The sequence below is a fragment of the Lichenostomus cassidix genome, chromosome 19 (assembly GCF_008360975.1).
Source record: "Lichenostomus cassidix isolate B80296 chromosome 19, HeHo_3.0, whole genome shotgun sequence".
Lineage (NCBI taxonomy): Eukaryota > Metazoa > Chordata > Aves > Passeriformes > Meliphagidae > Lichenostomus > Lichenostomus cassidix.
The window spans coordinates 10686944-10707904 of record NC_139499.1 but is presented as its reverse complement, the minus strand read 5'-3'; the positions used below and the strand labels follow the sequence as shown (position 1 = coordinate 10707904).

Sequence of the window (20961 nt, the reverse complement as noted above, 5' to 3'; positions counted from 1 at the left end):
GGGACACTCAATATTTGCAGAAACAGCATTAGCAACTTGGTATTTTGGTTAATTGGTATTTTGAGAGAAGAAAGAAAAAGCCAAGGATCCATGGAGATTGGGCAGAAAATAAGAAAGCATTAATTTAGTTCCTTAGAGGCAGCACTGCCAGCTGTGCTGCCAGCTGGCCAGCTGACAGACTCGCTGACCACGAGGAATCACACTCTGGCCTCGCATGGTAAAATGGGAACTGTTTGCTTGCTCAAGGTGGCTGAGTAACCCGCCCGGACAAAGCCCACACTGAGGATCCTCCCATGTTTTCTGTGGGTGCTGGAGGTGTGTGTTTTAAAGTGGGGGGCAAAGGGGTTCTTTTATACCACTACCTTAGGACCATCACACTTCTGCACCTAAAACAATAATCCTTTGATGAGCAACAAAATAAATGTCATAGCTGGTAAGTTGCTATTATGACACTTGTCCTGCAGTGCTGAAGGGGCTGTAAACCACTCCAGTCACAAAGCAATTGTCCTTGCATTGTCCATTGTAAGTAACATGTATATACTCAGGGCGCTGGAACAGGACACCATGCACACTTGATGCCAAAGGAAAGCCTGTTTGTGCGTGCTACATCGGAAAGTTTGTACAACATTAGCTATCAAAAACTGGTTGTTTCTTAGATTCTTATATTCCTTTACTCCAAAATGAATTAGACAGATCGTAGGGCATGCCACCTGATTTAGTCCCACCTGAGCATCTTCAGAGATGCAAACCTGAGTTATCACACAGCTGATGAAAGAGGAGAAACCACTGATATTCAGGTTTGAAGACACTTAAAAGTGGTATCCAATCTCTGCTTTGCATTGATTCACTACAGCATGTACCCTCCTGGATCTTACTGGAGCAATACCATGCTACAGTGGAAGCTAAGGCAGAAACAAGTGGTCTGCTATGTTACACAGGAAACAATCCATGCTGGAGGGGAGACAGTTCTAGAAAGTTTTTATTTGCCAGGCTCTAATTCTGCAGCACATCCATTTAAATTAAATATGAATCAATCACAGGATGTCATGAAAGTGTCTCAGAAAAACCTGCTGTTAACAGTGTGGAGAGGTGACACATCAAATACATCCCAGTTACAATAAACCCAATGCCCTTTATTACCCCACATGCACACCTCCCCTGGCCCAGCACTCCTGACCATAAATCACCCTGTTGATGAAAATAGCATTTGCTTCCTTCTTGTCCAGCAATAGAGTGAAGCTCTTCCCTAGCTGAGGTGAGGGCAATTTCTCTCCTTCAAGAAACTTTCAGAATATTCTTTTCTGCAAACATGACAGTGGAGTGTCTGTCCTACCGGTTTTAGAGGAGTTTTGGTCTGCATGAACCGAGATAGCCAAGCTCAGTGTCACTTACCCATGCAGGCTCCCCCATATCTTGTAAGACAGAGCAGAGCAAGTACCATGTATCTGGCAGCAATAACATGTTCTCACACTGTACAAGTCCATCAGAAAGCAGAAAAAGTCCCTTTCTCAAATGCATTTAGATACGTAGAGATGCAAATCAGCATTTAATGGTGACTGCCAAAGGACACGAGGTGCTCCACTGTTCCTGGTTTCACTTTCTTCAAACAAATACTGTGCTAAGTTTCAGGTGGTGACAAATAGCTGTGAGAAAGCCACTTCTTGGCACCAAAACTGGCCAGATATGTATCTATCTTAGATAGCTAAACTCTGCAAGTGGAAATGTGTTTGTCTGTCCACATGCTCCACCACTCCCTGGAAGAAGTATGAGTCTGCACCACATGCAGCCAGCTGGGTAGACAGGGAGCCACTGGTGGCTCTCAGGAACAATGTTTAACGGAGAGTTTATGGTGCTTAGCACCCTGAAAGAGCACAGAAGATAAAGGCACAAAAATTTTCTTGAAGCAGTTTTCTGCTCAAAAAAGCACCTGGTTGTTTTGTGGATAAATACTTCCCTCACTTTTAGATAAAAATGTATTCTTCCAGTTCCATAAAGAACATTCACATTACTAAGAGAACTACAGAATATCCTACACACAATACTATGCTATATGCCAGATCTTCTACACAGAATTCTGTGATTCTACAACTTATACCTTGCACCCATTATCATGAGGTGGGAAATCACCATGGGTGCAGAATTTGACCCTTATGCCCTCACAACACCTCGGTGAGGTAGATAGGTTCCATGACATCTTCTTTAGGAGGGGAAATAAGCAAAAAGAGGTGAACTGACTTGCACAGGGGTACACAGCAATCCTGTGAGCAAAACTCAGGTCATACCCACAGATCTGTCCACGGTAAGACACTGCTTAACCTCCCACCGACTTCCATCCCCAGGGCTGAAGGAAAGCATTTGTGTACCACTGACAAAATACACCCAGCCCAACACCAGTCATTCTGTAGACCACTTCTGTAACAGAAATGGCATAAAGAGGTGCTACAAACTACTTTTCTCATGAGACATGAATTCCAAAGTACACAAGACAACTCCCATTGCTGTGAGCCAGTACAACCACTAAAATTTGGGCCCCTAAATTGTTTCCATGTCATCAGTTAGAGCCTTTTTCATGTCTTGACTCCACTCAAAAAGTCCAGAGTTAATTAATAAGGCACATCAGGGGCTAATCCAGGAATTTCTGCAATAGGTGTGAAGTCCTATAGGCCACTGGTCATCTCCAGGCTGGCACTCAGAAAACACTGGTTGGCATGGGAAATCAAACCTGTGACTGAGGGAAAGGCTCTCGGCCCTCTAATTGCCACAGTGCAAGAACCACAGAGACAGCCTTAATGTCTGAGACATCAGCTGAATCATGAGCAGCATGGAATTATGTTATCTCAACCCTCAATAAAGGCATCTAAATGCAGTGAGACTTGTGAGTGAAAACAAGAAAAGAAAGTGTGTTGGATATTGACTTGGAAAGATCCCACCAGATGGCTTAGGCCCAACTAAAACATAGCGTGCCATAACATCACATACCCCTTCACTAGACAAGTGACAACAGGGGCTTCTCTGTACAGTTGCTGACTAGTAAGTATAAGGAATAGGTAAGGAATGTTCAGCCCCTGCCTGAGTGCAATGTTTAATGCTAATGATTTACAAGTGATATAATAGTTCAAACCATTTGATACAACAGCATCCCCTCTCTTTATTGAAAGTTTGATAAACCCTAATTCTTGACCTTGACTGGAGGTACATCATACTTATGATCCAGATCGAGATCATACAAATGATCCTTAAGGTTGTGTAATTGAAAACACTTTTGGCTCCAGCACAACTGGAGTTAAGTTTGTGTTGGTTCAAAGCTGAACTGATGTGTGACTGCTGAAAGGCAGCAAACACCCAACACTGGATCGGAAGTGGTGATGAGACTCTATATAGGACTTTGGGCAATAGGAAGTAGTAAGGGTCCTTTCCTTGTTTAACACACTAATTCTTCACTGCTCACTGGTTTGTTGTGCTGTTTGCCCAGGTTGGGAATGTGTCCAGCTCAAACATAGGTCTTCCCCATGTGTTGATGGCCAGTGTAACACAGAAGACTCCAATGATGTTCATCACTATTCCAGATCTAACCTGTGAGGAAAAAAGTCCAAACCAACAGCAATAACTAAATACCAGCACAGCAAGTCCAAACTAGCAACACCCAAACACCAGAACAGCAAACTGCAGCAAGGTGTACTTGTACACACACAAGAAAGATGGTCAAATAAATCACAGAAATAGCCATTGTATCCATTGTATCCACAGCCTTATCCTTACTTAGGTGGTGATACCAGGGAACACACTGTGCAAAGTCTTTGAGCGTTTTGTTATGTATATAATCAGCCTCAGAGCTTTAAGGCATGTATAGCAAGTTGTTCTTATTAGTTAGAGGACAGCTTATGCCCGCTTCAAGTATCCAGCCAGAAAACCAATAATGTTTGTGTGTTCCACCCAGACCCTGCCTTGTGTGGTCTGGCAGAAAATCAGAGGACCAGAGCTGAGGGCTACTGATTGCTACCTTCTGCTTTCAGCTCCAGTGAAGACAAGGCCTCAGACACTCGCCAAAGCCCCAGAACACTGCAGAGCATGCCTACACTTTAACCCTTCAGGTTTCAGAGACTTGTGACTTGTCAGGTTTTTGTTTCACTTGGGCCAGTCTATATATCTGCCAAAGCCTGTGAGAAAAGTAGTTACTTCAGAGATGCAAACTTTTATCACAGTATTTAACGCCGCAGAAGACAGCGGCATGGGGCGGTAATTACAGGCTGTAAGAGCCTCCTGGTACTTTGGAAATACTCGGCAAAGAAAATTTAACTCTCACCGTATTTCAGGAAGAAAGCAATGGAGAATTTCAGGTAAGAGACGAGGCAATTATCTTACCATATCCAAAACACGGATGTGGCCATAAGAAAACACTATTGCATTTGGTGGTGTTGCAACAGGTAGCATGAAGGCGAATGAAGCACTGAGAGTACCGGGCAGCATAACATACAAAGGGTGGATCTTGACAGATGCAGCCTGCAATGAAATGGAGAAAATTTCACTCTGGAGGTGTTCCAAAAGAAAAGCATAAAGGATCAATCTACCCCAGACCACTGAGATACCTAGGCTTGTTTCTCTGTATGACATCACCAGAATAATTTACAAATCCATATGTGCTTAAAGATAACTTTGCTGTCATTTCCTGTCCCATGATACTTAAAAACAAGGCTTGATTCTTTTATGTTGTTTGTTTTGCTCTATGGTATAATTTGTAGTTCTGGTCAAATATATCCAACAATCTTTTCTTTGACCTCGGACCACCCTTTTTTCAGGGAACACAGGGATGGGATTATAATTACTAGGCACGTGGAGTGACACTCTAAGACTTTATATAAACTCTGTGGGACTTAGAACCTAAGTGCCAATTTAAGTCACCAATAGCTCAGTACCTTGATTGGGGTAATTTGATGAAATAGTCTAGAATAAAGTGCCTGTCCCTTAGTAATTAAAGACCATTTTTCCCTTTATGCCACAGTTTTGATTCTGCTCAGAAAAGGCAGCAAAACTTAACAGGTTTTCCTCCCTAAGTTTTAAAATTATTCTTGATTCCTACGAGAAATGATACATTTCTAATAATCAGGCCTATCGCTTTGTGTATTTTAGCACAAAATGTGAAGATGGATCATTCGAAGGCATCACCAGAAAATGCTGAATTTTGTTTTGGTTTAGGTTTTGTGTGTGTGTGTATGTGTGTGTTTTTTCAGTTCTAAGCCAATGGTTCAAAATGACCAGAAGTAACTGATGTTTGCTGATCTGTATTGAAAAAGAGACTCTCACTTCCCTTTCTCCGGGGCCAAGGCACACACCTTACAGAAGGCACGACCAGGTTTCCTTTTAAGTGAGAAAACACTGAAGCAACATCCAAGACAATAAATATAATATTGTTTTGCCACTCAGTTTAACTCTGATCTTCCATCTGACAGGGCAACAGGATGGGAGTAAGCTTACCATGGATGAAAAGACAGGCAGGAAGAGGGTGGCTGTGGCCACATTACTGGTGCACTCAGTGAAGACAGCTATAATAAGGGAGAGCACTGTTGCAATGGCCCATGGTGGGATAGATCCCAGTGGAGTCATTTGATGACCCAGCCAAGCTGAGAGCCCAGAGTTCTGACAAGAAAAAAAAGTGGGTTTCAGTGAGGTTTAGAACCCCTGACTCACAAACAGGGAAGTTACGTTATGTGCAACCTTCCTATCAAATAACACTAAAGGAATCCTTAATTATATAAACACCATCCAGGAAAGTACAATGAGCTGTCACAAAAACGAAAAGAAATTCCTTGCCAACTGAACATAATATGGAATCCCACTTTTCTTGCTCTTCTGGAAACTAAACACTTGCTCACATTTAGGTTACAAAATTATGGTTTTCTTGCTAAATGGAAAGCATTATTTCTGAGTCCATTGCAAATACTTAGTATACGGCCCAGAAGTTTCTTGGCACATTTTTCTAAGGTTTCTGAAGGTTGTGATTCTGTATGAATGCTCTATTGTACGAATACAGTCAGTAATTGATACAAACAGGCTACAAAACCTCTGACTTGATGGTTTTTAATGCTCTAGAGCTTTAATAATTTATGTATGATGTATGTAGATGAAGGTAAGGCCACAGAGCTTTCATTTGCCCCATGGTTCAAACCTAATTAGCCACAAAACTTAGATGTGAACATGAATTTCCCCGAAGCATGGCACTACTGATAGCTAAGACTTGCTTTGATTTAGATGCATTTTAGCAGTGATGAAGGAAACAATATGGTTCACCTCAAGATTCTTTCCTGTTCTGGGAATTTAGCTGATGTTTCGGTGAATTTATGAACACAGGATCAACCCAGGATTTTCTTTCTAACCACTAGTAGTGGTTTTGGTTTAAGTCCGAAGATATATAACCTTTAAACAAGCCTCAAGGGGTTCTGAAAATCTTACAAGTGTTATCTATACTTCTATTTTTATAGCCAGGGCTGGGATTGGGATGATTACAGAAAAAAGAAGTGATGCTTTTCTGGACTATCCAGACAGTGAAGACCAACCTACTCAGCAGTCTCCAAGAGGTCAGATAAATTAAAGAAACTTGGTCAGAACACAAAAATTCCTGAAAAAGAGTCACAAGCATTCACCTCTCCTTGGTTTTTGCTAATTTAGATCTGCCTCCAGATCTGAACTTCTCTACTGGGTTTGGCTTTGGGTGCATGCCCAGTAATACAGGACTAGGTAACAAACCAGGGAAGTTCGCCTTTGAGTCAGAGAAAAACAGATGTTAGGACATACTGCGCTTGCATCAGCCAAAGCAAAACCTCCTCCCAGCAGCAGCACAATGCTCCAGGGCATCTTCCTTTGAACCACATTCCAGTCTAGCAGCGGGGCTGATAAAAATGGCTTTTTTATATCTGAAGTGAGAAATGAAAAGTAGAACATGTTTTAGGAGAGCGAAGACACTTTGTGTCCCGTTCTATGAGATACCATTGGGCAGATGCACATTACGGAGAAATCTGCACAGGGTGAGGGTAACACACATGTGCCCCAGCCCTGCCCAACAAGGGAGGTAGGTGAACTGCTCTAAAGAACTGCATGCAAATCCAGTGCATGTTTCTGCCTCGTTAGCTGAGTGGGTTAGCTGTTTCACAATGTTACAATCCCTCTTTTAAATACCTTCTTCAGTCTGCTCAGGGTCAGACATGCTTGGATTCCACGCTATGAATTTGGGCTTTTGAGCAGGAAGGATAAACAGTAGCAGGGCAATAAACACAGCAGGAGCAGAATCAGTAATATACCTAACGAAGAAAAGAGAATATAGCTTAGCAAATGGACATCTTTCTTCTAGACAAAGGATGCCTTCCAGCGCTCTAGTCACTGTTCTTTGCCATCCCGTTTGGGACTTGAGCAAAATGGGTCATTAGCTCATGTCTGAGGTCTCTCAGACCTGCCACAACATAAAACAAGATAATAAAAGAAACAAGCTACAATCCGCATTAATAACCAGTGTCCCAGCTGACAACAGCTTCTGGAGCAGGGTTCCTTCTCTGTGCTGAAGCCAAGATTCAAGAGCTGTATCTCAAAGACAGAAGTCTAAAGAAATACTCTGAATGATGGTCCCAACGTGTATTTTATGTTCTTGACATGCCATGCATGAACACTATACAAAGAAGCCATTCAAAGCACAAAATCAATTTTCCAGTGAGTTCTAAGGTATTGGTTAGATGTGATACTACCAAATACTCAAATGTCACTGCAACTGATTGGAGCTCCTACAAACAAAATACCAAGATGTACATCAGTGTAGCTGAGACCAGCATTACAGAATTTCCTCTTCCTTTAGGAGGTTCAGCTTGCTTCATGTCTCAGTCTCCAGCCTTCACTGCAGTACACACTGTCAAACCAGAGATAATTGGTGTCGTCATGTACAAGCCACTGGATCAAGCCCAGCAAACATGTGAAGTCAGGTGAAGCTGGAATTAATGACCCCACATTAAAAATGGAATATATGAGCAAGGGAATCTGATTATTAACCGAGAGGGTAAAAGATGGAAAAAAACCCTAAAAACTTACTTTTCTCCTTCTGGGAAGAGCCTGGTGGCCCAGCCTTTTACAAAACCTGGGTGTCTAGAAAACCACAAGAGCACCAGCAAAATAAACATGAGGAGGACATTGAATTCAGCATAAGAGATAGGGCCTAACTTCTTCATTTCTGCTTTCAGCACATTGTATGCAGCTTTTTCTTTGGCGGTTCTCTCTGTTCCACAGCCCCAGCTTTTTTTAAAGCTTTAAGAAAAATGGAGAAAAAAAATACTGTAAATATTAACATATTAGAGGGATTTAACACCCTTATCACTCTGAAGCTGTCACTCTGGGGACAAACACAGACTACAGCAGAGGCCAGAAATAAAGAAATTACAACAGCGTCAAAGTACTTCATGGGGACACGCCAGTTCTCCCAAAAGAGTGGGGTCTATCAAAGGATACCAGTTTGAAGTCACTTGGGATGAAAAAAACCTCAGATTCGATCAATGGCTGCAAACCAGCCATGCCAACTCTTCTAAGGCTGCAACTCACAGGTGAGAGATTGAAAAATAAACCGGCAATTCTGTCTGAAGACAAAGAATGTATAAGGCTTTTGCCTTCATGTACCTCCCATGAACACAAAAGGTTTCCAGACCTCAAAAGTTTCTGTGAAATGGACCTGCTCTGTGCTACAAAATCAGTAACTTGTCAGTGCATTTGTTTTACTCAGATATCTCAGTAAACTGATCTGCACTAACTTACTGAGGGGTTTACACAATATCGTGTAGATAAATACTCACTTGAGTCCCATGAAGGAGCACTGTAACCAAAGCCAAGCTAACACCAACATCAGGATCATGTTTGGGAATGCAAATCCAAACCAGGAAGCAAAATTCACAATATCATTATTGTTGGGGTATAACCTGTAAAGAAATTACTTTCTGTATGAATGCCAAAACACACTCTACTCTCCCTTTATTAAGTGCTAGTGACAATTATACATGTAAATCTAGGACAACCATTATAAGCAATCACAGGCAATATCCACAGCCTAACTGAAGTCACAGGGGAAGGCAGCCTGGTTTCAGAGCAGAACTTAAATGATCCTCAGTTTTCTCTGTGTTTTCCTTCAATGCATATAGGAGCTTATGTTGATATTTTAGGTCTTGGTAAGGTAAGTGCGGCTGAAAGATCTCCCATCCATTCTAGATACCTTTCACTTCCAACATGCCTTCTCATTTATCCCAAGACAGGATTTTTTTCCTCCTCCCAATTAATTCCAATAAGAGAGCAAGAAGTGTCTTTCCTGAAATTAGTACCTGTACTTCTGCTGCCTTCAACAGAAGAAAAAGTTGCTAGTTGGCTTGAAAGAATGAAGACAGTTTTTTAAGAATGGCAATTTTTGTTCTTCTCTGTGTCCGCCAATAATGATCAGAGGAAAAATATCAATAGCAAACTTCCAGGTGGGTGTTAAAACCAACAGATAATGTAGCAGCTGAGACTTAAATACTTGCAACACAAGGAAGCAGTGTTGAGGGACTGATACAGAGTCTTCAAAATTTCCACTGCAGATTAATGCATGTAAATCAGTTCCTGAACTCAGCTTAGCATTGAGAATACAACACAACTGTACAGTTTCCACAGCTACAGCGTGGAAGAACAGTATTATAGGAGGGGCCAAGCTCCTTCTAGCTCTCTTCAGAGTGCTTATGAGTAGAGGTAATTTACATTCTTCTGGTGCTCTTCACTGCAATTCCTCTTCTGATGTGCTGTGTTTCAGTTGAAAAAGAGGACACAGAAGAACCAATGTCTCACAATCAACCAGTAGTCTGTTGATTGCCAGCAAGTATTTCCCATTTTCTAAAAAGACCTATAGTTCCATCATATAGCTTCCTTTTAAAAGTGCCAAACAAAAAAAAAAAATGAGGCCCAACACTTTATACACATCTCTCACTCTCAGTTCCTCAATTTATTGCTTAAAATTCACAACTGAAATTATCATCTAAGACCAGTCAATCAGTCACAGAAACAGTGTGACAGTGTAACTAAAAGAAGCAGCAAGAATGACTTACTGATTCATCTGGCCTTTCAGTACCATGTTTGGTCCTGTTCCAGTGAGTGTTGCAGTTCCTCCAATGCTGGCAGCATAGCATACACAGAGTGTCATTCCTTTGCATATACGCTTCCTCATTCTCTTTTCCTCGGAAGATTTGGGGTCATCAGGGACTTGTCCATTGCTTACAACTGGACACAAAGAAAAATTACTTGCCTCAGGTAAAGTTGGAAAGGCAGAGAGTTCAGGATAGGGTCTGTAGGCTCAGTGATTCCAGTTTGTGGGTGCCATTTATTTTAATTAAAAACCCCACAGATATGCCCCTAAATACTTTGGACTAATGTTTATGAGGAGCTGAAGAAAGACAGTCTGGGTTTACATGATCCAAGGATGCTGTTGTCCACATCAGTGCCACAGTTCCTGATCAGTAATTTACTGTTTCACAGAGAGGCTTACCACCAGCCAAATACTGTAGTCACTGGAACCATTCCAATCCCACAGTGAAAACCCAACTAGCTTTAACAGATATGAATATAGGCAGAAAAAACCCCGCTGAAAACCAAATCCTTGCTTGGCTTAACTTAATCAATATGTTATGTCAGTTTACAATAACCATGAAACTTTATTGCTGTGTCCATTGTTATCTGAGGTTAGCGCTCTAATCTTGAAGTCTGACTGGACTAATGGAGCAGGACAAAGAATTTATGGCAATTACAACCAACTCAACAATATCAAAGAATATTTTTTGCACACTGTTATTATCTTCACTACATTTGGGATCTGATCTTTAATCATATTTAATAATATAGCCCTCCGTAATAGCACAGCAGAGCAGTGAAATGAGAGGGACTGAGTTTGTGCACATGTTTCAAATGAAGTGAAACATACTGCAGAACCACAGCACTGGCAGAGGACCTGGAGGAATCAAGCATCAAGGTAAGATCGCACACGAGCAGTTTTTCTCCTGTGAGTTAAAATTACACCCCTTCCTCTTTTCCATGTGGCTTTTAAAGTAGTCCTCTTTCTTTTCCCTACTTCCACATACAATCTGGTCAAAAAAGATATATTTATTATCCTAGAACCAAAATAGATTGTGTTTACTTTTTTTTGTCCAAATAGTCCTACATGGCTTAGAAGCTGAATCCCCCCTGATAATCACAAGATTTAGAAAGTGGAATGCTGGGGGTTTGGATGGTTTTTTTCCACAGGATATGCTTTTCACTTCCCTAATCAGGCAGTTAAGTCTAGGGAAACTGTGGGAGGATGACTCCAGAAGAGTACATAACATAAGAAAGAACATAACAACCTGCCTGGGATCTAGCACTAGCATACAAAATGGCAGCAATCAAAATTGGAAGCTATTATATAAAACCTAAATGTCATGTGTTTAGGGCGTTTCAGTCAGGTTACCATCCTTTTTCCTTGGAAAGGGTACACAGCACTCCTTCTAGGCTGGGGAGCTGTGAGTGTAGCAAGTTCAGCAGCATGAGCTTATCAGTGAGCAGGCTCTTACCATGCACTGCAGTGGACTCTGATGTGCTCTTTTCCTCCAGCTCAATCACTGTATTTGTTTGCCCAGTCGCTTGTTCCATCATGGTCACGTCGTACTCTGTGTTGTCCATTTGATCCAGGACAGCCTGGACGATGGGGACCATCATGGCAGTGGTGGCTGTGTTACTTATCCACATGGACAGGAAGGCAGTGACTATCATAAATCCCAGCATGAGGCTGAAAAGAGAGAAAAACACAGAGGAGAGGGGAAGAAAGTGAACAGATGCTGCTAGGCTTTGTAGTCACTCTAATTTGGAGAGAAGAGCCCAGACTGGTATGAGTGCAGCATCCAGTAATACAGAGCAGGGCCAGACTACCTTCAGGGACAGCTCTGCCATCTTCACTGAAGGAATCCTATTGCATGATTAAGTCTGCCATAATTTTGTCACCAATGGCAAGCCTCTACAATTTAGTCAGATGCTAGGTTTGGGTAAAGGAAATAAACTGTTCCTGATGCTAGACTTCATTTCTGAAAACTGTATTGAAGAACAGCTAAAGAGGTTCTTGAAGGATCCTTTCTCTGTTGATTGTTAAACACCATCCCTAGGTCCCTGTCAAACTGACAGTAGGTAAGAAAACAAAAACAATGTAATACTCTTACAGTGCAGGTTTCACCCCAAGAATCAGAAGGACCCTCAGTGCAATCCTTTTGTGAAGATTCCATCGTTCAACAGAAATTGCAACGATCAGCCCTCCAACGAAGAGCATGTTTGTGTCATTTAGGTACTGCAAGCACACCTGAAAGACAGAAAAGGTAAGGCAGTGTTTCTTGTTTCTTACTTGCAACAAATATACTTCTAGTATATTTTGCCTACCACCCTCTCAAAGCCATGCACTGGGTCAGGCCCCACCCAACACTGGCAGAAGAGGCAGCTGCTGCGTGAGAACTCCCTCAGTTTCCTGAACTGTTGATCACACGTGTAACTGCTGAATTGCCAGTGCAGCAGCTCTTCGTGCGTCATTGTGCCAAATGACACCAGTTTCCTAAAACACTGTTGTGACCAGCACAGGTCTTTCTCGTGAGAACATTTTGCTGTGCTTTATAAACAAAGATGAAGTTTGGATGTTTTTACAGACAGGGTCTCAAGATTTGGGCAGTTCAGGCCTGGCCAATTAAGCCTAGGGGGAGGTTTTTGACTGACCAATCTGGGTGACCTGTGAAAAGCCTATATATATGGAAATCAAAATAATAAAGTCTCTCTTTTCTTGCCTGAGAACCTGGGCTTCTACTTCTCTGCTAGCAGCTCAACAGCGACACACTGTGAGGTGTAGAAAAAAGTATAGAAGGTGCTAGAAATGTTGAGCTCCAAAATGGCTTTCTCAGCACCTTCAGCAACCACACCTGTCTTTACCAGCTTGTTGGGCAGTAGTGAACCTTGGCTACAGAACCTGAATACAGCCTCTGCCTTGGACTAAGGCTCTCATACAAAAAGGCCACGATGAGCTCTGGAGAGGACACAGCACTGCTGCTGGCACCACGCCATCTATCCTTTCAGAAGTTTGGCCCATGCATTTTGATATCTCCCAGAAGATCTGTCAGCACTACTTTCCCATGGGATAGGTTATGAGCACAAAAACTGCTGGCACTAGTGAGGTGCTCTCCAGCAGGATCCATGCCCAAAACAGACCGTCCCCTCTACCACCTCAAGTCCCCCACTCTTAAGAGTTTGGGCAAATGTGTATGTAGTTCAGCATCTTCCCATATAAGAGCACTGAACATTAATACAGACTTGTTGGCTAAATATTGATGAGGGCACTGGATTTCCCTGTATCAGACCTGGATTGCACAAGTTCCTTACTGATTTAGAGCTCTGAACTCCAAGCAGAGGGAAAAATACCACTGGCATGAGGGAGGTGACAGCCAGGGGGATCACTTCAGTGCACCAGTACACAGCCATGATGATGATGATATATGCACATCTGGCCTCCTGTAACATAATAGAACACACATTTAAGCATTAGAAACTGTTTTTAAAGATAAGAAACACATTTGTAGCTCTTACAAGTAGCTCACACACTCCACTGTCAGTACCTTAACAGGTTAGGCTGAATGAGGACCTAAACTTGTGCTTTTAAACCATGTTCTGAAATCACTTCAAAATCACAAAAGATCACAAAAAGATCACAAAAAGATCTTCTTGATCAAGAAGACCATAGTATTTGCTTTAATCCATCCACACAAAATAAATGCTGTGAGAAAAATAAATCTTCCACAACTAGGTAAGTGCACAGTTTTCCATGTCCAATTACCTCCTAGCAGTTGAGGTTCAGCAGCTTTTACATCTAGGAGTCATGAACAGCAATACGGCATTAATTTTTTTTTAATGGATGGCCAGATTTCCCAGTGTGGATAATTAGCTTGCCTGAAATTCACAAGTCTGTGATGTACATCCAGTAACACACCTGTGCTCAGAAACTATTTCACTGAATAATTTAAAAGTTCTTATCTTTTTAAAGTAACTCCTAAAATAAAACTCTTAGAAGTTTGGGGTTTTTTTGCGACTAAGCACATCAGAGGTACTAAACTACTTTCCCAAATCATATTGTCCCTGCCTGCTAAGGCGATTCCCTAGATTAGAATTGTTGCAACCTTTTTTTTTGGGCTGTTGATCAGGCATTTCTGTAGCCCAGCCTGCCTTGGTTTGTGCTCTAAAAATTGTTGGAGAAGCAAGCATTCATTAGCTAACAGTGAACTGTTTGAAAACTGAAGTTAATGTTCTGTAGCTCAGTATTTGCTCCTATTTAGGGCATGTGTTTGTAGAATTTTACTCTAATACAACAAATGGGACTTTATTGCGAAAATAAATGGTGTGACAGTGACACTGAAAAACTGACATCAGGTGGTATTTATAAGTAGGGCTTATGTGTTTTCCTTAATTTTGTGGAGAAGTTTAAAAATTAGAAAACTGCTTTTGTAGGTAATTTGAGTTTTTCCCCCTCAGGTTTCCAGGACATTAATTATAGCACAAGTTTTGAAAAAAAAAAATTCTTCAGAGACTAGAAGATATCAGAGAGATCCTATTGAATTCTCTTCCCTTTGTACATACAAGGTGAGCTCATGATACAATTCATGCTGTACCGCAGTAATGCAAGACTAGAACTGACTGTGGTTAATCCGTTACTAGTATGAAAGACAGATAAACAACTCTAAGTGAATAAAATTCAAAACACTGGTTCTAGAGAGTAGAGAGTAAATAATTTATGTGAAGTTAAAAAATATAACCATGTGTATAAATTAACTCTAACAACCATGGCCAATTCAAACAACCAAAGACCTGGAATTAAATGTATGTTTGTACTTATACCTATATCTTTCTGTGATTTATGGGAACAGTCACAGAATGTCTCTTTGGTGTTTCTGTACAGTTGACACAAAACACAGTGACCTGGCTGAGAGACGAAAAAGTGGTCACTGACAGAAATATTACTTTCCCATTGTGAAATACTGCAATTTCTCTGATTAGACTAATGACACAATATGCCTACAAATAATGGCAAACCGAAGACATACTTAATTTTTTTTTTAATTATCTCTTTGAGTTTTGACCAAAGTAGAGCTTAACAATCAGGAATTCCTCATTCTATAGAGCACCACCATTCAACTGAAAGGCCAGGCTGGTATTACTTGGACAGGTAAACCAGAAGGGCTGGCAACTTGGTTTATAAACACAGATGAAATTTTCCTGTACTTTAAAGCAGACTGAGCAATACAAGTTGCTCAGAAGAAAGGCTGTTTTTAGCACTAGAATAGCCTCCAAAGCTCTAGTAGGCTAAAATACTGTGAACTGAGCTTTAACACTTGGTCAAGAAGGCTACAAGACATTAAAGTCCAAACTTCCCTGTGTTCTTTCAATTTTATCCTGGCATAACTCCACTGAACACAAAGGAGTTGTGCCATCACCATTCCAGGAGTAAGATGGATGTGAATTGGAGGACATGGCATTGAAACCCTTACCAATACATACAACACAACACCGGGTCCCGACTGCATCAGGATGGAGAATGTCTCCAAGCAATATGCTGGGAGTACCAGAGCTTCAGCAGAGAGCTGGGGGATGCACTCCTGCCCTTCAGCCTACTCCAATCGCTAAGAAATAATGCAGGACAATTCCAAATGCGCCCGCCAGTTATGCATGGGTTTCTCTTGGCCCAAAATGAATTGCATCTAATCGGCACGATGGGTTGGGTCCGTGGGAGCCACAGGGAGAAGCGCGTGACCCGGGCGGAGCGGGGATCACCTGGGGGGCAGCAGGGCCGGACGGGCTCTGTTCCCGCAGGGGGCCCCACAGGCACTTACCCGCGTGGACACGGCGAGCGGCAGCGGCAGCAGCAGCAGCGGCGTGAGGAAGAGGATGGCGAAGGAGCGGTACCTCAGCAGGGGCCGCAGGCACGTCGGGGCCATGTTCTGCGGGGTGACACGGTCAGGGCGCGATCGGGAGCAGTGCCCGCGGCCGCCGCTTTAAGTACGGGGCGGGAGAGACACGGCGGGAGGGACGGGACGGACACAGCGGGGGGCGACACGTCCCGCCCGCCCCCCCGGGGGCCGCTCCGGGCAAGGGCCGGGAGCGAACGAGCCTCCCCGAGCGCCCCGGCCCCGCCTGCCCCGCTGCGACCTTGTCCCTGCCCGGGGCGCCGGAACGCGGCCGATCCCGTACCCCCTCCTTTACGGCCACCTCCGTGCGGGGCTCCCGCAGCCCCTCCATGCCAAGGAAAGCTGCTCAATGACGGCGTATCAGCTATCGCACCAGTCGGGAGAATGTTTTAAGAACGATCTCCCTGCTCACAGCGCCCACAGAAAGGTGCCAGCAAGCACGGATTCTCGCAGTGCGCATCGCGTGCAGGGACCGAGGTGCTGACACGGCCCCTTTCGGCAGCTGGACTTTTCGGGAGGTGCTGGTGACGCCAAGGGAGGATCGTCCCTCGCTCATTCACACAGCGGTGGGGAAGGACTGCGCTCCTTTAGGGAAACGGAGAGTTAAAACCACAGTGGGGGTCTCCCCCCAAAAAAGGTCTGTGCAGGCATGCGTGGCTGTGTTTTGTTATTATTTTGAGGGGTATTGTGAGTCTGGATCTGGGTTGAAAATAACCCAGAAAGGTTAACTTGAAAGGTTATTTTTAATGTTGTTGAATTCAGCGACTTCCTCTACGGCGCAGCCTTGGAATCCAAAGGGATGGCCCTACTGACGGTGGCCAGCACTATTGAGAGGGCCGAAAGGAACATTCGGAGGGACTGGAAACTACACAGAGGACAAAAAAACTGTTGGTATTTTAGGTTTTGTTTCTGGGATGGCAACAGCCACCTGAAACCGAAGTCAACATAAATCATATCTCAACAATTTGATCCTGCAGTCTCTTAATGCAGCCTTACCAAGCAGTTACTTACAGAAATAAAGAATTTCAGATTCCACAGCAAGTAATGAGGGAGCTCTGACTACAGCTTGCACTCTTTGTCCTCTGCTGACCAGAGGAACTTGAGTGACAGAAGTTCAAAACAAGACACTCCAATGTTACTTTTCGTTTATAAAAGCAGTGAATGCCCACTAAGAAAAACAGTAGCCAACCGGATCTGGACAGATTCCAAATCTTCAAACCTTTCGAAGCAGTCCCTCTGGGTAACTTACCAACACAGAGGAAACTTCACACCAGTGCAAAGTCTAACAGAAAGTGGGGAATCAGCCAAAACTTGCATTCCTGTGGCCAGTCTCCAATGAAAAAATGGTTCCTAGTCAAAAAAGAGAAAGGACTACAAGCACTTTAAGAAAATGCAAATAGTTAACTCTAGAGGAGTTGTTCTAAGGTTAACTCTGATAGACCAGTGCAAATATGATTTCTTGTCTTCTTGTTTCGATAAGATGCAGTGAAGAAAAAAGAAAATAAAGAGAAAGACAGCAAACATGCTGATACCTTTAGATGGACCAATCTTGTGAAAGGAGACTTACTGTACCTGGCATGAGACATGGGATTATGGCATGAGACATGGGACTCCGTGGGCAATTCAATTAGCTAATTCATGCCTCAGTCTTTTTGTTGTCAATACAGAAAACAGAATCAATATTTCCTCATTGTGCAGAATTACTGCAAACTTGCCTTCAGCGTGCCATGCAAAGTACATTCAATAATATGGAACAAAACAGAAAAAGAAAGACTCATAGAAAAGAACCAGCATCTGAATAACAGAAAATCAGAGTGAAAGGTAGTGGATACCCTCTGCTGCTGCTCATGGAACGTTGGACCAGCAAAGAGTGTGCCCCGGTAGGAGAGGGAGAGGCATTCGAGAAACACAATGTTGCCTAGGTTTCTTAGCATTAGTTGACTTGGGACGGGTGAGAAGACGGTGCAGGCCTCCCAAGAGATTATAGGGCAGAAAGGAAGGAGAAAAGAAGGGAAACAGGGAGGTGTAAGTCAAGACCAGTAAGTTCCTGACCCTTAGAGATAAAATACCCACTTACTACTGCTTCTGGTAGAGCTGCCCGGTTGAAAAGTGAGAGAGATCTAGGAAAAACACTGAGTCCAGATCTGAAAGAAAGCATGCCTAGATTTCCTTTATTTGAGCATCTTTTTATCTGAGACACAGGTCCTAAACTAAGCAACTGTAATCTTTCCATGAATCAAGACCATCGCTGATAAGCTGTCTTTAGAAACTAAATTTAAAGCGTTCCCAGCACTTTGATTAGAGCTGCAGCAGGGAGAAATCTGAAGCAGAACCATGGAAATGAACAACTTTTACTTCTTTGCTTCCTTTGCTAAAGTAGGCTTCTTTTTTAGAGTTTTACTTCAGGAGGAGAACAGGTTTGTTGGACTGCAGGTGGAACGCTGAATGACCTATACTTGGCACAGCTCTGAGGGATCACCACAGAGAAGCATGGAGGAACATGTTCCATTTGGCAAATATTCCAGCTGTTTCCCATCTCCCTCAAAATACGTTTACAACTAAGAAGCATATGGCACTGGCTAGATGTGAGGGTACTACAGGAATGGCAACTCTTTCATATAATTTGACAATGAGCTTCCTCTTCACCATGCCAAGGAGAAGACAGACAAAGTTTTGGCTGCTTGCTTTACAGAACTGGTCTGAAAGCTGAGTGGAAGGGAGCTGCAGAGAGCCTAAGCACTTGCAAAACATGCAGGAGGAGTTTAAGGTGATCCCAAGAGCATTCAAACAAAAACTTCTCACAGCCTGAAATTCAGCTCATACTAATTGAGCACTAACTGCAGGCCTTCAAGGAAAAGGAATACTTTCCTCCAGGCCTTAGGGCTCTGAACATAGTAGAGAGCAATGTCTTTAACTACTGCACTAAAGGCAGTGGGTAAAATTAGCTTTTGGTGGCAGACATTATTTAGAAGCAGGAGATTGTAGCATCCTTTGGGCAGAATTTTGATACCCTAGTGTGGAATAATGTTCTGCTCTTGCTCTTGGTAGTAAGTTTCAAATCAGTTTTCAAAGTAACTCAAATGTTTGTGTTACAAAGAGGCTTAGGCATGGGTGGTGACATGAGGTGGAACCAGGAGCTGAATCGGGTCTCTTGTACCTGAAATCCCTTTCCCTGGTTGCAAGACACCGCTTCTCCCATTTGCTGCTCTGCTGCCCTAATAAACACAGGTATTTTGAAGAATGTCAGGAATCAAGGGTTTGAGCAACAGAGCCAAGCCTATCTTGTGGCTCACTGCCACTAACCTTCCTTGGCCTTTTCAATGTTTCTCAGCTGGTGGCTCTGGGGCTCATTTGATTTAACTTGACAAAGAAAGCAGAACATTTTTCTGCTGGTAGTGAGCTGAATAGGTTCAATGAAGTGTTCAGTGAGCACCAGAGCCAGCTCAAGAGACTGGGCCAATTATGGCTGGGCAAGGAACCACTGTGATAGGAACAAGACTTGCACCTTTCAAGAGAGCAAATGCCTAGATGAGCTTGACAGCACTGTCAAACCACATGCAGAGTCTTGCAATCTTCTCTTTTATATTTCAGATACCAGAAGCAATTATATGAACCATGGCCAAGAGTTGCAGTCCGAAGTGGGACACTGCTGAAGACTAGTTAAGAAAAGCTGACCTGTATTTGGTAGAGAGAGGGACTGCCCACATGGAAAGTAGGAATTCCAGGGCCAGTCCAGGTGGTAAAAACAGAAAATAAAGATTTTATTATAGTTTAGTTCATTCCTGAGAAACTACTTTTCTGATATATTGCACTCTCTACAAGGCAATCATCCCAGTTACTCCAGTTATCAGTGGATAGGAATGGTCTGTAAAAAGGTGGCTTTACAGGCAGGAGCTGGTTCCTTTAATTACAGATAGACATATTTTCTGCCTCTAATTCAAATGCTGCCCAAGCACACAAGTACAGTTTGCTTTTTCTAAAGCAGTCCATTTGACCTAGATAACTGCTACTCTCTCTCAAGACAAAAACTCCTCACATTCTTTTTAAAGTTCTTTCATGTTGCAGGCTCCAAGCAACACCCAGAAGTACAAAATTTTTAACAAAATAAAATTAAACAAGGACTGTAAGACATATCATACTTGACACTGAGAAACAAAAATTAAAACAACTGACCCTGAGACATTCTGGGACTTAGCAGAAAAAGGATGTTTTCTACTTAGACTGTTGAAAATCACATTTAAAAAATAACCAGCTCAGAACTTACCTCTGTGTGATTCTTGCCTTAAAAAGGATGCCTAGAAGAGGTCTTGTATGGTAACGTTATGCACTGGAAGGTTTACACAGAATTTAAATGGCAAGAGTTATTACCATCATTCAGAGAAAACCACTCTTTCACTGCTCTCCATTTTCCCTCCATCGGTACTTTCCAGCTACTGTCAGTCCACTGTGCTGCTTCAGGAGTAGCTTTCAACTAAGTTCCCAGTGGAGCATCTGATATTTTTCCAAGAAAAGCTCTTGAGACTCTGAATGAACAGTCCTTTCGGCACAATTCCTGTGCCCAACAACTTCCTACATAAAAGCCCTCATTATGAATTTTGAGTCAGTGGGGTTTTCTCAGTCAGTGTGTGTTGCTGATCAATGTCTCTAGACCTAGAATTGGTGTTTCCCATATAGTTTGTGCCCTAAGCACAACTCAGATGTTGTGCAGGCTAACAACTAAAAAAGAAAAAAGATCCAAAAGAAAATCATGTTAAAAATTTGATTCAGAATTGGCAGCTCTGTAACCTCTCCCTTAGCTGCCATCTCATTAACATATTTGTTCAAAAGCCTTTTCTCTGCTTCATTACATAATTTGTGTTACAAAATCCAAATAAACATTCATTATTCCCAGATGTAAATAATGGCTTATTGCGGTTCCTTTTTCTTCTTCTTTCATTTTTCCCAGAGAAAAATGGGGGACAGAAGG

General features: G+C 42.6%; 1 protein-coding gene across 5 annotated transcripts; it reads right to left on the bottom strand.

The window, feature by feature from the left end:
- Nucleotides 1-961: 961 nt before the first annotated feature.
- SLC13A5 (solute carrier family 13 member 5) lies at nucleotides 962-20492 on the bottom strand. Of its 5 annotated transcripts, none has more exons than XM_085078651.1 (14): nucleotides 20260-20485; nucleotides 17245-17366; nucleotides 15921-16028; nucleotides 13423-13551; nucleotides 12225-12361; nucleotides 11586-11800; nucleotides 10092-10263; nucleotides 8820-8942; nucleotides 8068-8280; nucleotides 7171-7292; nucleotides 6790-6908; nucleotides 5473-5634; nucleotides 4363-4500; nucleotides 962-3573 (listed from the first exon to the last, which is right to left on the bottom strand). In XM_085078651.1, the coding sequence occupies exons 3-14, from the start codon at nucleotides 16023-16025 to the stop codon at nucleotides 3445-3447; spliced, it is 1764 nt and encodes a 587-aa protein (XP_084934777.1). In that variant the 5' UTR covers nucleotides 16026-16028; nucleotides 17245-17366; nucleotides 20260-20485; the 3' UTR covers nucleotides 962-3444. The 5 variants fall into 5 exon arrangements, with proteins under 5 accessions (XP_084934777.1, XP_084934776.1, XP_084934778.1 ...); XM_085078650.1 differs by having other exon boundaries at nucleotides 17245-17345; XM_085078652.1 differs by having other exon boundaries at nucleotides 17245-17345; nucleotides 20364-20459.
- Nucleotides 20493-20961: the final 469 nt, after the last annotated feature.

Bases quoted from the DNA above. Each gene is read 5' to 3' on its own strand.
- SLC13A5 (XM_085078651.1), bottom strand. From the start codon at position 16,025: ATGGCCCCGACGTGCCTGCGGCCCCTGCTGAGGTACCGCTCCTTCGCC. The intron at 12,362-13,422 runs GTAAGGAACTTG...TCTGTCTTTCAG, and splicing joins GAGTTCAGAGCTCTAAATCA to GTGTGCTTGCAGTACCTAAA. The intron at 8,281-8,819 runs GTGAGTATTTAT...TTTTTCTTAAAG, and splicing joins TGCTCCTTCATGGGACTCAA to CTTTAAAAAAAGCTGGGGCT.